General features: G+C 38.5%; 1 protein-coding gene across 4 annotated transcripts in view; it reads right to left on the bottom strand.

Moving 5' to 3' along the window:
- The window catches only part of SLX4IP (SLX4 interacting protein), a 203928-nt gene that overhangs the window by 27412 nt on the left and 158170 nt on the right, over nucleotides 1-18346 (bottom strand). For all 4 annotated transcript variants that reach the window (XM_078371350.1, XM_054255215.2, XM_002806757.7 and 1 more), the window contains one exon: nucleotides 215-292. In XM_078371350.1, the coding sequence (XP_078227476.1) occupies nucleotides 215-292 (78 nt within the window). The remainder of the gene's footprint in view (nucleotides 1-214; nucleotides 293-18346) is intronic.

The raw sequence follows: 18346 nt of genomic DNA, 5'->3' as shown, positions 1-18346 counted from the left end.
AAGGAAAGCATGATGTGGCCCAGCTTACCGTTCTCAGAGAGGCAGTAAACACAGTACAAGCTGGGAGGAAAGGAATCACAAACCTTTGGACACACACAATGACATGAAGGCAATGAAGCAAATGGGACTTTCATTCCTTAATTTTCATCACTTCTCTATCTAGGGCAAGCAGATTGTGTGAAATGTCGGACAACCCAAGAAATCAGCTTCTTACCAGCATTCTGTGAGCTCCTGATGCAGCGAAGGCGTATCCCTCTCTTGAGGAAATATGCTGTGATTTGAAAGCCATAACCTGTAAAGTGAAAGGGAACAGCACTAAGTTACAAACTTGTTTGCCACTAAATCTCTGGGGCTCAGCCCAGTGCCTGCCATGTAAGATGCACTCAATAATTATTTAGCAAATGAGCCTGGGTATGGTGGCTCACGCCTGTGATTCCAACACTTTGGAGGGCTAAGGTGGGTGGATCACTTGAGGTCAGGAGTTCGAGACCAGCCTGGCCAACATGCTGAAACCCTATCTCTGTTTAAAAAAAAAAAAAAAACTGGCCGGGTGCAGTGGCTCACGCCTGTAATCCCAGCACTTTGGGAGGCCGAGGCAGGTGGATCACAAGATCAGGAGATCAAGACCAGCCTGACCAACATGGTGAAACCCTATCTCTATAAAAAATACAAAAATTTAGCCAGGCATGGTGGTACATGCTTGTAATCCCAGCTACTGGAGAGGTTGAGGCAGGAGAATCACTTCAACCTGGGAGGCGGAGGTTGTGGTGAGCCAAGATCGCGCCATTGTACTCCAGCCTGGACAACAAGAGCGAAACTCCAACTCAAAAAAAATAAATAAATAAAAGCTACCTGGGTGAGGTGGCAGGCACCTGTAATTGCAACTACTCAGGAGGCTGAGGCAGAAGAATCATTTGAACTGGGGAGGCAGAGGTTGTAGTGAGCTAAGATCACAGCCAATCTACTCCAGCCTGGGTGACAGAGTGAGACTCTGTCTCAAAAAATAATGATAATGATAATTATTATTATTTAGCAAATGAAATAATAAAGAAATTAACAGAGGGCTTCTCTTGAGAGGCAAGGGTGAATATTATTACTATCTTGCCTCTTCCAGGAGGCCTGACTATAAGCCCTGGCATACTCCCTAGTCCCTGAAGTGGCTCAGTTACTTCATCTGTAAAATGAAATAAATTAGGAGGTGTAACGTGCCAGAAAATTAGGACTTTCAGATGGGATGGTAATTCAATTGGAGCTTGAGAATAGATCATAGCCACCTTCTGACACTCACTGCTTATTAGCTCATTAAAACAAGCAGTTCATACCTATTTGAGCACGGGGGTATTTTGCCTGTAAATAAATTAATTCGAGTATGTCAAAATGTTTACATAGAATGAGATGAAAAGAAATATGACATGAGTAAAAAAATAATTTATCCAACTCACTGGAGTGGCCTAAGTGAAAGAGAGCATTAAGTGTTGACAAGAACATAAGACAACTGGAATTCTCATATGCTGCTGGCAGGAGTACAAATTGGTACAGCCACTTTGAAAAAAATGCTTGGATATCTAAAGCTGAACTTAAGCATGAAGATACAGTGTTCCCAACAGCACTCTTTGCAACAGTCTAAACCTGGAACCAATGCAAATATCCATCAACAGTAAATATTTTTTTAATAGGGATATAGTCACAGGTTGAAATACTATATTGCCTCTAAAAATGAATGAGCTACAGTTACAGGTAATAACAGAAATACATCTCATAAACATAACATTACATGAAAGAGGCTTAATCCAGAAGAGAAAATGCCATCTGTGAAAATGGAAACATTATCATTCATCTTATAGGGTGGCAACAAATTTTCAGATGATTCACAGAAAGTGCCAGCATAATTCCTTCCTCCTTCCCTTTCTCCTCTCTTCTGTCTTCCCTCCAGGTATAAAACCACTTTGTTGATGACTTTCTTGAAAAGATCAAGTAAAACTGTTCCTGGTTATCATAGTCAGCAGTCAAGTTATTTGGTAGAAGAAGCAGAAGTAAAAGGTCCACCAGAGCGAGGTGAGGGTCCCCCTGTCAAACTGGAGCATCCAAGGTTACAAGAAGTAATCTCTAGAACCATTAGATTCTCCAAAGTCCATGACTATGATTGTTCTGAAATAACTTATATAAATAATACAATTAAAGAAGTTTCCACTTTCATATTCAGTACCCTTCCGACACTCCGGTAGAAGGACCCAGGACATCAGTGACCGCAGACTTGATGCTAAGCAAGCGATGGCTCTAACACAATTGCTTTAGTCATGCGGATTGTGTAATAACAGTGACATCTATGAAAGGATAATCTCCGGATTTACTGAGATAAAATATATTTTTTCCTAACACTTGAAAATAGATCGCATTTCAGTCATGTGGCTTTCTTCTGCTTAAAATGTCAAACAAAATATACACACCACTGACATTACTCAGAGTGCTTTTTTAAAAAATGTCATTTCTTAGGTCACTGAGAGAATGGAAGTCATTTCTACATCTGTTTATTTGTCCTACTGCTGAGGGAAGAAGTGGAGTCCTTAACAATTTGGAACTCACAAACATATAGCAAAAATTAAAAGTGTTTTTCAAGTAATAATTTATAATGTGAGTCTTCCAAAGAACTGAGCAAAAAAAATTATATATATAGTATCTAAGTTATTCTACCTTTGCTGATCTACAGCTCTAAGTGATTACGATTCAGAAGGCATGCTCAAAATTTGAAAAATCTTCTTCCTATACAAAATCTCTAGCAATAAAATGTTATTCTCAGGAAGGGGCTAAATCTGAAGTTGACCATGAAAGCTACAGTTTTGAGTCCAGGAAGCCTGGTGTCTTAAGATACCACTTCAGTGATAACTAAATCCTATTTGGACTACTGAATAATCAACTCTCAATATGACATCTTCCCCTATAGAAAAAGAAAGCAGTATATGGCAGATTCCAAGTGATCTGAAATTTGTAGGAGAAATCAGTTTATTGAAACCTTGCCCCCTGCACCTCCCACCCCCAGGACAGAATTAGGTTAAAAGGAATCATTCCTAAATGGCATCATCTTGTTATTAGTGGTTTCAATGGAAAACCTGCCCAAATAGTGCCTACAAGAGAAACAGCAAGTTTACATGTAAAAAAGATGTGCACCTGCTTAGTCCAAATTCCACTGGTCATATGAAACTTTATTGTTTAAAGAGAAACTTAAGGAGAGATTAAACACAAAAGGTACTGTGTCAGTTCTTACCACAAACTAAATTTGATAGGTAAACAGAGAAAATTATTGCTGCTGGAAACATACTGAACTGAAATGCTTAGGAAGATGTATTTCGTTTATTCATAGATAACAGGCAATGATAAAGACTACATTCTTATCTTTGCTCTTTATGAAACTGATTCACAGAGTTCAGTAGGCCACTGAGATTTTGTACTTACCCAGGGCTAAAGCAAAGCTCCCCTACTCTCTAAAGCTAAATAGCAATTTGGCAAATAATCCAAGTGGCCTTTTGCTCTTCCTACTTGGGGCACCAGCTCCCAGCTTGCTAACACTGGTGTTTTAAATGCAGAAAACCTGAGTCAGCAGAGCAAATGGAAATCATAAAGTGATAATCTTTTTATTGGAAAACTGGATGACAGTATTAAGATTATGAGGCACTTGCAAATCACATTTCAGTATGCCTGTTTTCTTGCTGGCAAGTGTGGTCCTCCTAAATCTGAGAAGACTGTCTTTAGACATAGGAAGAGACTTGAGTTAGAGGGAGAAAAAGCTTCGTAAGCTTTTCAGGTATGTGCATTTTCAGGTATGTGCATTTCCAGAAATGATTTATATTTTTCAATTGTTTAATGTAACACGATCATCCAGTATCAGCGAGATACTTCTCCCCTGGCCTCCAAGCAGCCCAAAAAATCTCCAGTTCCTGCACCATCATTTACACTCTGTATTTGTAAAACGCTGTTGAACTTCTCCCTATCCTTCTATAAACAACCTGCAAAGCAGCAATGAAGCCCCAAATGAATACTTGTTACCGCACTGACTTTTTTCAGGCTTACCTAACTTGTTCATCAAAAACTATTAAGTCTCTTTTAAAAGGCAGGGAGGTGGTTGGTAATACTTCTGAGAGAAAGAAAGGACAAACCAGAGTCCTGCTACTATTTTATTTCACATTCTGTGTAAAATAAGCTGCTCCAAAATGGCCCTACTAGAAATTTGCAGTCTTCATAAACAAAAAGGCAAAAATTATGATGAAAAAACTCAAATATGAGTTGAACAAATTCCATCCTGGCTTAGCAAGGCAGTAGATTAGTTTCAAGTAGTACTGTGCTCCTATGAGTAATGGTTTTAAAGGAGTGGTCATTTATTTGGGTTGTTACAGTTCACAGTCCCAAGACACTGAGAGCAAATACTCAACGAGAGATTTTACTGTAAAACTATCCAGTCTCACTTGTTTTCCAGGGGATTCATAGCCAAGCCAAGTTGAGCTTCCCCACAGCTGCCAAGGGGAGTCTGTGGTCCAGTGTATAACAGTGGGAAGCCCTCTCCCACAGCTATTATAAGATCACTCATGGAGGAGCCTGGGAAAGTGCCTCTGTGTGGCCTTCTGAGCCATCAGGACCACCGGGGCAGGTGAACTCTATTTCATTGTGGACCCCACCCACCACCTGTGTGGCTCTCTTCCATCAAAGCCTTCTCCTAAACTACAAGGCAGGCTCAGGGAAACCTACAATGCCCTTAGTACTTCTCTCCCTGAGATGATTCCTTCATTATTATCACCACTCACACGATCTGACACATTTCAAATATTCAGAAAAGTAGAAAAATAGTGTCATGAACATCCCAAAACCCACCATCTAGATTCAATAATAGTTAAGATTTTGCTGTATTTCATATACACATTTTCTAAACTCTTTCAAAGTAGACATCGTGAAGCCTTACTCCTAAACATGTGAGCATAACTCTCAAACAATATGGAAATTTTGCTTCATCACCATGACACTATTATTACACCTGAGTATGACATGATTGATCATATAACCAGTCTATATTCAAATTTTTCCATTGTCCCAAAATGCGTATCACTGATCTGATTTTCCCTTGAATCAGATCCAAGCAAAGACATAAATTTTAAGAGATAAATTTGCTTACATCTCCTTTAATCTAAAATAATCTCCCATTACCTCTTAGAAAAAGAACTCTGACCTTTCAAAGAGATCAGGTTAGCTGTGTTACAGAACAGCTAGATTTGAATTTTTTTTTTTTTTTAGCCAGAATCTTGCTCTGTTGCCCAGGCTGGAGTGCAGTGGCACAATCACGACTCAACGCAGCCTCAACCTCATGGGCGCAGGTGATTCTCTCACTTCAACCTCCCAAGTAGCTGGGATCACAGGTGCATGCTGCCACACCTGTCTAAGTTTTAAAATTATTTTTAGCGACAGGGTCCCCATACATTGCCAAAGTTAGTCTCGAACTCCTGGGCTCAAGGGATCCTGCCACCTGGGCCTCCCAATTACAGGTGTGAGCCACTGCACCCAGCTGAGCTTGTGTGTGTGTGTGTGTGTGTTATTTCAACCTGTATGTTCTTTTAAAATGCCAGCCATTTATTAATTTTGACTTCTTCTTTAACTGCTGTAGGAAATTGCAGGCTCAAACTAAAGCTCTAATGACAATTCAAAGACTGGCACAGATGACTTGAAAATTTGGTCCTAATGATAACTTCAAAGAAATCAAATTATGAATTTATAGATAGTTAAAATTTTGGTGAAGATAAACTTACTTAGGTAGGTTGGATAGTGGTCTGACATTTGCTTTAAGAAAGGGACCTTTGCCACAATCAGATTACTATGTGCTAACCCGGAAGCAGCTCTGCATTGCACGCCAGTTCAGACATGTGACTGTTTCCAGTCTGAAGTCATGAGTCAGTTCTCAAGCTTGGTAGTGATTTAATAAGAGGATAAGAAGAAAGAGGCTGATACCTACTGGGTATTGACAGTATCTTGGGTATTAGGCTAGACTAGGAACATATAACATATGTAAAAGATGAAGAATATGTGTGTTCAAGCTATTTCATTAAGGGAAAATGAAGCTGTAGTTTATTACATCCCAAACTGTGTCTATCCAGAAAGTTACACCTTGTCCTTATCAAAAGGCCAGCGGTAGAAAGGATAGGGAAATCATGAGTTTGATGTTGTCACTTTAAACATGAAGAGAGACTAAGTATGAGATGGGACCTCTGAAAAAGCCTTGATGGGTCCTTTGGAAACATGTTATAGGTCCAAATGTGACTTTCGCTGTTGCTGGCGATAGGTGGGGCTAGAGAAAGGGATTGTTCTGTGGGAATCGAAAATCAAGTTTAGGAATATATATACAGGATCCTAGTCTAAGACCACAACTGGGAAACAATTTGGGTGGGTAAGTGGAATATTTGATCCTAGGCTAAAAATTTCGCTTATTACCCAAGACATTTAGAGACTCCAAAAACGTTCCCTTGAGATAACATTTCATGTCCCTAAATAAGGACAGTACTAGATTCTGAGTCACAATAAAGCTATGTCTATTTGATGCCAAAACAAATGGGGCATGAAATGTTTCATAAAAAATAACTGTGAATAAAATAATTATTTATAAAATAATTCTTTGCAGTCAAATCTATTTAGGAAAAAACACATTTTCTACCTGTCACCCTTTTGCCTTTTTAGGTAATGCCGCAGGATACATGTGCTACAAATTTCATTTTCTATAGGCTCCATCAGAGACTGTTAACATTTGATAAGAAAGATTTTCAGAGCAGAGAAAAAATAGAAAAAAACAAATTGAGAAATTATTACTTCAGATCTTTTCCCATATTGCTTTCCCACTTATTTATTTATTTAAAAAATGTCCTTAACATTAAATATGAAAACCATGTTTGGATAACATGCAAGCATAGATGAAATGACATTCAAAACTATGGTTCCCACAATCATAACTCTGCCAGGCCATGCATAATGATAAGAATAATATAATACTGTGTACTTATAAAACTCAAAGTTCTCTTTAAAATCCTTCACTCATCTTTAAATAACTATACACAAAAGAAACAGATTTTTAATAAGCCTTCTAAATGAGGAAGCTGTTGTTTGAACTATTAACTGTTCAAGCAGGCCCCCCTGCAAGATTTCAGATTTCCTGTGTCTACGGAGGAACACCAGATGAAGCATATCCTCTGTGGCCTCCCTGTCTTGCAGGGGGTCCACTGCAACTCTGAGATTCTATGATCACATGCAATGAGAAAAAGAGTTTAAGAAACACTGGACTATTCTAACAGGATCACGGACCCGCAGGACAAGAACAACCTTCGGAAGTCCCCTAGTTCATTTCCTGTTTGTTAGCTAGGACCACATTAAAACCATCTCTTAAAAACACCACCAAAATGCTGAGTGAGAAGATGCCATACCAACAAATGTGCCACTTAATCTGTCCTTTATTTGAATTGAGGTTGCAAACTTAATGCCTAAGGGGTAAGACAGGTAACAGGAAAAGGGCTGGGTTCTGACTGGAAAAAAGAGAGAGTGAGCTCAGGGCTTGTTTAAAGGGGACAGCAGTGATTTTTAATGCTAGCTATCAGCTGCTATTGGAAACTAGGGCACAGGGATATCAGAAAAGCTAGAAATCCAAGTGTTTATGTCAGATCTCTAAAATTTTAACTTTGCAATAAATTCAAACTTTTAAAATATGCTGTGAGGTCCAAATAATATGTCTCTGAGCCAATGTAGCTTTGTGTTGTCAGTTTGCAATCTCTAACCTAAATTCCTCACACTTCAGTTGAATTTCTTTTTTGTGTGTCTTCGGCAGAGCTAAAGGAAAGCCGGCCACTACCAAATGCTTGAAGACAGGTATTCAGTTTCAGTTTAGTCATTTATTCTAAGATAAATAAACCCAGGTCCTTAACCTCACTAAACAGGGCATGTTTTTCTACGATGAAATCATCTTTCTGCCTCTGAAGTCTGACATTAAAGATACTCAGTTAAGGGTTTGACTCAGTAAGGGGGAAAATGAAAAGATTATACAATTTTAGAAATCATTAATTGTATAAATGTGTGGTATCTGCATTAAAAAATTATAAGGCTTTGTTAATTAGGAAAATAACATATACCATATTCTCAATTGGAATGGCTAACCATCACAAAGATGTGAATTGTTTCCATATTTATTTAACAAATATGTATCGTGTGCCTATTATGTACCAGACAATTCCAGTCAAAAATCACAATGAAAAAATTTTGTGTGTGTGTAAGGGGAGGAGGCAGTTTGGAAGTTGCCAAAAATAATGCGAAATTTAATCTAGAAGAATAGACAAAAATAGTTTTAAAAATTCAAAGTAAAAAAATGTTTTTTCTAATTAAAAGTAACATAGGCTCAATGTCTTTTTTAAAAATCTAGACAAAAGAGGTAAAGAGAAATGAATCTTCAACACTCTGACCACCCAGAGACAGTCTCACTGACTTTTGCTATCTTCTAGGTCTTTTCTCAAAATATTTAATCACATATACTCTTATTTCTTTCTATAAAAACAGAATCATATGATAAATGTTGTTTTATAACCTGATTGTAAAAACCTCAGTGCTATGAACATGGACTTCCTGCTTGATACCAGTTAGAAATCCATTTTTAGGCCGGGCGCGGTGGCTCACGCCTATAATCCCAGCACTTGGGGAGGCCGAGGCGGGTGGATCGCGAGGTCAACAGATCGAGATCATCCTGGTAAACAAGGTGAAACCCAGTCTCTACTAAAAATACAAAAATTAGCTGGGCGTCGTGGTGTGTGCCTGTAGTCCCAGCTACTTGGGAGGCTGAGGCAGGAGAATTGCTTGAACCCAGGAGGCGGAGGTTGCAGTGAGCTGAGATCACGCCATGGCACTCCAGCCTGGGTAACAAGAGCGAAACTCCGCCTCAAAAAAAATAAAAAAAAAAAAATCAATTTTTAACATTTCCCAAATGAATAATGAATTAAGTACTCAACAGAAGGTCCCCACTGATCCCTGGTTGCCAGTCCTGTCATGTACAGACCTCTCTATCTGACTCACTTTATTCCATTGGCTTATCAGTCAGTTAACACCATGTTAATTACCTGAGTTTTATTTATAATAAATCTTAATCTAATAGGGCAATTTCCTCTCCTGACTTCCAACATTATTTTCTTCCTCAGGAGTACTTGAAGTTATTCTTGGCCTTTTACCCTTTTATTAGCTTGTCCAGTTGCATGAAAAGCCCTTTTGGGGTTGGATTAGAAAGACCCTGAATTTATAGATCAATTTGGAGAAAATGAGCATCTTTATGATAATGAGACTTTCCATACATTTGACATGGTAAATATCCTAATCATTTTTAAAAACTTATTTAATGTTTTCCAATAAAGTTTTTAAGGGTTGCCACTGTAAATGCTATCTCCTAAAAACTACATTTTAAAACTGTCTGCTGTTGTAATTGACTTCTATATGCTGTCAGCTGAAAAGATTATTAAATCTTTTCCCCACCTTTACTGGGGTATAATTGACCGATAAAAGTTGTATAAATTTAAGGTGTATGACATGATGATTTGATGTATGTATCCACTGTGAAATGATTACCACAATCAGGCTAATTAACACAACTATCACCTCATATAGTTATTCCTCTTTTTCTTGAGATGAGAACATTCAAAGATCTCTCTTACCAAATTTCAAGTATACAATGATTATTAACTATAGTCACCACAGGGTACGTTAGATTTCCCAGAATGTATTCACCTTATAACTGATAGCCTGCGTCTGCCCATCTCCCCTTCCTTCCCTCATCACCCGCTTCCCCTAGCCAGACCCTATCCCCACCCCTGCCTCTGGCAACTGTCATTCTCCTCTCCGCTTTTATGAATTAGGCTTTTTAAGATTCTACATTTAAGTGAGATCACATAGTATTTGTCTTTCTGTGTCTGGCTTACTTTACGTAGCATAAAGTACTCCAGGTTCATCAATGTTGACACAAATGGTAGGTTTCCTTCCTTTTATTATGGCTGAAAATGTTCCATTTTATACATATAGCACATTTTTAAAGATGCTAATTTCATTTCCTTTGTGTATATACCCAGAAGTGAGACTACTGCTGGATTATGTGGAGTTTTGTTTTTACTTTCCTGAAGAATCGCCATACTGTTTTCCATAATGACTATACTAATTTACACTCCCATCAAAAGTATACAAGGGTTCCCTTTTCTCCACACCTTCACCAATACTTGTTACCTCTTTTTATAATAGCCATTCTAACAGGAGTGAGATGATATCTCACTGTGGTCATAATTTTACATTTCCTGACGATTAATAACATGAACCTTTTCATATACCTGTTGACAACTGTATGCCTTCTTTAGGAAAATACCTATTCAGGTCCTTCTCCCATTTTTTAACTGGGGTTTTGAATTTAGTCATTTTCTTAATTTAGTTTTCTTTTTTTTTTTATTGCTACTGAGTTGTGTAAGTTCCCTATATATTTTGGATATTGATCCCTTATCAGCTATATGGCTTGCAAATATTTATTCCATTCTACAGGTCCCTTATTTATTTATTTTTGAGACGGAGTTTCGCTCTTGTTACCCAGGCTGGAGTGCAATGGCGCGATCTTGGCTCACTGCAACCTCCGCCTCCTGGGTTCAGGCAATTCTCCTGCCTCAGCCTCCTGAGTAGCTGGGATTATAGGCACGCGCCACCATGCTCAGCTTATTTTTTGTATTTTTAGTAGAGACGGGGTTTCACCATGTTGACCAGGATGGTTTCGAGCTCTTGACCTTGTTATCCACCCGCCTAGGCCTCCCAAAATGCTGGGATTACAGGCTTGAGCCACCGCACCCGGCCCCTTTTTTTATTTTTTTGAGAGAGAGTCTTGCTCTGCCACCCAGGCTGGAGTGCTGTGGTGTGATCTTGGCTCACTGCAACCTCTGCCTCCCGGGTTCAAGCAATTCTCCTGCCTCAGCCTCCCAAGAACCTGGGATTACAGGCGCCTGCCACCACACCTGGGTAATTTTTGTATATTTAGTAGAGACGGGTTTTCACCATGTTGGCAAAGCTGGTTTTGAACTCCTGACCTCAGGTGATCCGCCCGCCTCGGCCTCCCAAAGAGCTGGGATTATAGGCATGAGCCACCATGCCAGGCCTAAGTTACCTTTTCATTTTGTTGATTGTTTCCTTTGCTGCACAGAAGGTTTTAGTTTGACATCCTTTTGCTACCTGTCTTTTGGGGTCATATCTAACAATATCATTGTCAGGACCAGTGTCAAAAAGTTATTTCCCAAAGCTTTCTACTAGAAGTGTCATGGTTTCAGGTCTCACATTGAAGACTTTGATACATTTTAATTTTTGTGTAGGGTGTAAAATAAAGATCAAGGTTCATTCTTCGGCATATGGATATACAGTTTACCTAGAACCATTTATTGAAAGACTATTCTTTCCCCGTTTTGCATTTTTGGTGCTCTTGTCAAAGAATAGTTGATCATATATACATGACTTTATTTCTGGGCTATTTTGTTGCTGGTCTAGGTGCCCGTTTTCATGCCAGCGCTATTCTGTTTTGATTGCTATAGCTTTGTTTTAATTTTAATAATTTTTGCACAAACTTATTTTAGACTTTTTTACATATACAATCATATCATGTGCCAAAAAAGACTTTTCTTAACCTCCAATTTTTTCGCCTGTACTTTTTTTCCCTGTTTTTTCCCTTGGGCTGGAACTCCTCCAGAAGAATTTTGAATATTGCTGCTAGTTCTCTATCTTTTGGTTCTCCTCATAACAAAGTTAACAGTGTTATTGTTTCACTTACTACTGAGAACATTTGCTGTAGACCTTTTGTAGACATACTCCTAATTTTCTAAGAATTTTTATTAGGGCTGGGCACAGTGGTTCATGCCTGTAATCCCAGCACTTTGGGAGGCCAAGGTGAACAAATCATGAGGTCAGGAGTTTGAGACCTGCCTGACCAACACTGTAAAACCCCATCTCTACTAAAAAAAAAAATACAGAAATTAGCCGGGCATGGTGGTGTGCACCTATAATCCCAGCTACTCAGGAGGCTGAGGTAGGAGAATCTCTTGAACCCAGCAGGCAGTGGTTGCAGGTTGCAGGAGATAGTATGACCACAACTGCACTCTAGCCTGGGCAACAGAGGGAGACGGAGTTTCACTCTTGTTACCCAGGCTGCAGTGCAATGGCACGATCTCGGCTCACCACAACCTCCGCCTCCTAGGTTCAGGCAATTCTCCTGCCTCAGCCTCCTGAGTAGCTGGGATTACAGGCACGCGCCACTGTGCCCAGCTAATTTTTTGTATTTTTAGTAGAGATGGGGTTTCACCATGTTGACCAGGATGGTCTAGATCTCTTGACCTCGTGATCCACCCACCTTGGCCTCCCAAAGTGCTGGGATTACAGGCTTGAGCCACCGCGCCCGGCCTAAAAAAAAGAATTTTTTATTATAAATAGTGGTTGCTTTTTTTGTACCTTGTATAATTGTCATATGCATTGTTCTTCTTTAATTTATTAATGTTGTAAACATTACTAACTGACTTTGCAATGCTGAGCCAACTTCATATAATATCGTGATTTTGTTTTCTGCATTCCCCAATTTGGCTTGCTAATATTTAGTTTAGGATTTCTGCATTTCTGCTTTTTATGTTTGAATGAGACTGACCTGTAATTTTCTTCTCTTTTATTGTCTTGTTTTTTCTTTTCTTTTCTTTCCTGGTCCTGGTTTAGTGTCAAGTTAACTAACCTCATAAAATGAGTTGGAGATGTTAATATTTATTCAAGTACATAAAATGGGAGTTATCTAGTTCTTAAATTTTGGGGAGAACTAACCTGGTAAAATATTTAGACCCGGTGCTTTCTTCTTTAAGCAGTGGTTTAAATCATTTAATAGAGTCTTTTCAGGTTTTATATTTATTCTTAGCTCAGATTAACAATTTGTATTTTTCTATGAATTTTTCCATTTCACCTAAGTTTTCAATTTTATTAGCATGAGTTGTTCTTAATAGTCTTTTATTATTATTTTAATTTCCACTGAATCTAATTATGTCTTTTTGTCATTACTAAAACTTCTATTCCTAATATTTCTCTTCATCTTTTTCCCCCCTTTATCATAAATTATGGCATTCCTATCATTAACAAGTTGTTAAGCCAAAATAAGCAAGAAACCATTAGTCTGGGGTTGTTTTGGTATCAGGAACCCTAACATAAATAAACAAACCAAAACTTAATTTAGAGGCATTCCTTGTGACTGATTAATTTTTTCTTTTTTTTTTTGAGATGGAGTCTCACTCTTTTGCCAGGTTGGAGAGCCGTGGGACGATCTCAACGATCTCACTGCAACCTCTGCCTACCAGGTTAAGGAATTCTCTTGTCTCAGCCTCCCCAGCTGGGATTACAGGCGCACACCAACAGGCCCAGCTATTTTTTGTATTTTTAGTAGAGACAGGGTTTCACCATGTTAGCCAGAATGGTCTTGATCTCTTGACCTCATGATCTACCCACCCTTGGCCTCCCAAAGTGCTGGAATTACAGAAGCCATTGCGCCCAGCTATGACTAATTTTGAATGGAGCTTCAGCCAATCACAGATAACCAACAAGCAAATTCGTTATATGAACTAGGAACTTCCTATTGAACCATATCCAAATAAGGCAAATGCCTAGCTACAGCCAATCAAGTAATTTCTTTACCTTGCCTCCACTTTCAGCCTATGAAAGCCCACTGCCCATACTGCTGGAACAGAGCTCTCAGAATCTCTTGCTGTTTCGAGTGTTGCCTGATTCATGAATTGTTATTTGCTCGAATAAACTGCTGTATTTATTTTGTCTAAAGTTTTTCTTTTAACAAAGTCAAGTGGAAGAAGGCAAGGATCATCAGTTGCCATAGCACTAATGAGAAACATATTCAAGGGACACTTTAGAGATAAAAATCAGAGACTGGCTTGATTGTCAGTGAAATGTGTTCAGGGAAGAGTAATGACAATGACAATTTTTAAAAACTTTTTTGACTAGATGAGTGGTAGCTTCCTAGGGAATAGAGAAGGTAAGTAGATTTGGTAAGATAATAAACCAAGCTTTAGAAATGAAAATCAGTAAGATTTCTGGGTGAAGCTGTCTGCAAAGCCAACAGAAATAAGGTGTGCAGTGGCCGGGCACACTGGCCCATGCCTGTAATCCCAGCATTTTGGGAGGCCAGGAGGGGTGGATCACCTGAAGTTAGGAGTTTGAGACCAGCCCGACCAATATGGTAAAACCCTGTCTCTATTAAAAATACAAAAATTAGCTGGGTGTGGTGGCATGCAACTGTAGTCCCAGCTACTCAGGAGGGAGGCTGAGGTAGGAGAATTGCTTGAACCTGGGAGGTGGAGGTTGCAGTAAGCTGAGATTGTGCTACTGCACTCCAGACTGGGCAACAGAGGAAGACTCTCTCAAAAAGAAAGAAAGGAAAGGAAAAGAAAGAAAGAAAGAAATACAAAGAAGGAAGGAAGGAAGGAAGGAAGGAAGGAAGGAAGGAAGGAAGGAAGGAAGGAAGGAAGGAAGGAAGGAGAGAAAGAAAGGGTGGAGTTTGGTGAAAGGTGATGGCCGCAGATCTACTGAAGCAACTCTGGCCAAAAGGAAGAACAGTCAATGGCAGGGCATGTCAAGTGAGAGATCAAAGGGCAAGGGCAGAACCATTGCTCAAGAGTCAGCAGAGAAAGAGGAGCCCACATGGAGTAGTTAGACTAGAAGGACAGCTACCATAGTGAAATCTTGGAAAAGAGAGTTGAAAGATCAAATGTCAGGGAGCATTAGTGACAGCAGAAATAGAACAAAATACTCAGCTGGCAATTGAGAGGTGATTGGTAGCATTTCGGAGGTAGCTGCAGGGTGGAAAAATAAATGAGAGCATGAAAGAGGACACAAAAACACAAACGTGTTTCGGGAACTTTGCAAAGATTAGATGCAGAAAACAACACAGGAGCTTCAGGGCAAAACATTAAACTAAAGAAAGATCATTGTATATTTCTTCTTCCATGTCACATTCCTGTTTTTGTTTTCCAGTTCCATGCTAACTTGCTTGCTTTCTGCTTTCTCTTTTTATGTAGTCTGTTTTCTATTCTACATTTTCTTTTCATCACTTGTCTGTAACAAACATTCCTCTTAATTTTGCCATAGTCATTTGGAATCTCTATCCCATTTTACAAGCTGCTAGATCTTTTACTCATTTTTGATGCATTCACTCGAGTAACAGATGAAAGCACTAAATATTCCTAAGACTTATCATCTCTTCTACTTCTTCCAGTTATTAAATAAGCCACTATCAAGCTCAAATAAGCATCTATCTACTAGTCTAGGGTCTTTCCAATTCCCAATCATGAGTCCACCGCCCATATCTAACTCACTTGGGGAATATGAATCTCCACGGCTAAGGTGTTTTCCAACCATACAGATTCCTGGATCCCTAGGCTCAGAGAACCTGGGGTGAGACCTAGAGAACGACATTCTTTTTAAAGAGCTCCAGGGAATTCTGATGCACAGGCAGGTCTGGAAGTTACTGCTCTAAATCTTATTTTGTTGATATACTGGTATGTTATAATGAAATTAGTAGTGAAAGTCTTATTAAGAGTAATGGTATTGCTTTGCAGAGTTCTTAGAAGACAAAAACAAATGGGAGGGGGAGGTGGGGAGGGATAGCCTGGGGAGAAATGCCAAATGTGGGTGAAGGGGAGAAGAAAAGCAAAGCACACTGCCATGTGTGTACCTACGCAACTGTCTTGCATGCTCTGCTCATGTACCCCAAAACCTATAATCCAATAAAAAATTAAAAAAAACAAAATGTAAGTTCTGTCAGTGAATATAAGAGAAATTATCTTAGTTCTTTAAACACAAACAAACAGGCCTTTAGCTGGAATCTACAGCAACAGTCAAGAGGCATGGGGAAAGAGCTAATTTCTAAGGTACTCAAGGCCTAAACTACTACTAAGGCAATTTGTGAGACGCCAATGCATATTAGCTCAATTATTATCACTCCTCGGAAAATTTAAATGAACAGATCTCATGCCTTCTTTGTTTTCTTTTCTCTTTTTGTTTTAACTACCTGCTGATTTGCGTTTTCTTAGGGAAAAAACCACCACCACGTATGTGCTTTTTATTTTTATCTTTTATTATACAAGTCCTTAAGAATTCATGTAAGATGTATATTGGTCTGATATACAAGCCTTATGATGATAGGCACACAATAACTTACAATGTTAATTAAGGTGTTGAATCAGATCTCACATAGACTCAGATTAAAAAAGGAACTATGTATACTAACACTCAGGTTTTGTTCTGAAACACTACCTTGATATTTTTATCTTAATTGCCTAAATTAGGCAAAGTTTCAGAAAACTATGTAAAGAAGTCTTTTAAATTTTGTTTTGCTTAAACGGCATTTACTAGTAATATAAATACCTAATGAACAAATCTAAAATACTGATTAATTTTTAATATCATTTAAAAAGCTCCATTTTCACTGTATATACATTGTTAGCATGAAATACTAACAATGTTAGGGATACAACCAGAAGTCATATGCTGCCAAGACATGCAACAGAAAACACACCACTCCTACTACAAAGTATTCTCACACAAGGGACCCCAACCTCCCGAGGCCTGTGGCTCTAACCACCAATCCACAGAAAATACAAGAGGCTGAAAGAGCAGGTTAATGCCACCAACCAGAGGCAGCCAGCCAAATCCAAACGTGGGAAATTCCAGAGGACATTTGACTTGCTTTCTTCAATAAATAGATTAAAAAAAAAAAATGGGGATGGGGATTCCTATAGGTATAAGGAGATGTTCTTCTATGATAAAGAGAATCAACTAAGTGCAACAAATGTGTACACCAACCTTGTTCGGACCCTGAACTGAACAATTCAACTATAAAAGAACGGAGGAGACATTCAAGTAAATCTGAAGATGGACTAGATATTTGATGACATTAATTTTTTTGTTTTTAATGGTGCTTTTGACATCTGGAATTTACTTTAAGATAGTTGGGGGAGGAGGGAATAGAGGAGCATATAAATAACATTGGCCATATGCTGTTTAAAACTGAGATGCTGGCCACAGATAAGTGGGGGTTCATTATATGATTCTACATTTGTATGTATTTGAAATTCCTGATGTTTTAAAAAATGAAATTAAATATTCTTTTAAAGATTCATTTGTAAAAAAGAAACACCATAATGAAAATATTCAAGGCCTTTAAAGATGATACACTTTTTCTTCTAAATATTTATATTAATATAGACCCTCTTCTAAAGTCTCAGAACACAAATCATGATTAAAGCCTGCTTTTATAAGTAATTTCCTAACCCTGAAAATAACATTTTATACGCAATGCAAAAGTATTTTTTATTATGTTGTGAACTATAATTTTTAGAATAATTTTTCTGAGTAGGTAACAATTTAAAGGAAATCTAAACAAAAGTGATCTAAAGATCTTATCTTCCTTAAGCTTAAATTACCGTTGAAGCTTACCATTAAAATACCATTGTAAAATAAGAATAATTTCACCTTGAGATTTTTAAACTAGCAGCCCAAGTTGAAAATACAGATTTATAGCTATATAGTTATAGATACAGATATGCACATTTTGCACACTCAAGCCACATTACCAATCTGTTAAGCATGGAATACAAAGTGCACCATTCTATGAAAACACCACCTTGTAGTAAAAAGGGTTCATCTCTAAAAGCTGAATTAGGGAAATCTGAAAGACTGAGATAAAGGAAGCCTTCCTGCTAAAAACATAGAATGCAGGTTAAAAAAAAAACAGTTCAAATATGTAGCCCAAACAAAATGGGAATATCAAGGAAACACCAGGAACAGAGGGAATTTAAAATCACAGTAGGAAACCAATGGGCTGACACTAATGGCCTATGGAGAAGTGTCAGATCAGGTGTCTGGGAAGGTCTAAAGGTGCATCCTGCCTGTATTCTGCCACCTCTCCAAGATCCTTGTCCCCCCATTCACTGCCAGGAGTACATACAGCTCTGGCATTCCATGAAAACCTCACTTTTCTTTTATTTATACATTTTTCCTTTTGTTGTACATTGAGAATTTACCATTCCCTGGGGCCTCACAAAAGCCCATAACATTTTATTATGTCACATTTCCCAGCTTCCTGGAGATCCACCCCATAGAACCACTTTTCATTACTGTCCTTCCACTGTTACCACCTTCCAAATGCAAATATTTTCAAGGCATTACTCAGCTCTCAGTCACCCCACTTAAGCTGAAGATGTTTCTAGTCACAGGGGCCTTGATGATTGCAGTGGTGTGATCA

The sequence above is a fragment of the Callithrix jacchus genome, chromosome 5 (genome assembly GCF_049354715.1).
Source record: "Callithrix jacchus isolate 240 chromosome 5, calJac240_pri, whole genome shotgun sequence".
NCBI classification, from domain to species: Eukaryota; Metazoa; Chordata; class Mammalia; order Primates; family Cebidae; genus Callithrix; species Callithrix jacchus.
The sequence above is the reverse complement of the archived record's forward strand: the minus strand, read 5'-3'. Positions and strand labels throughout refer to the sequence as shown.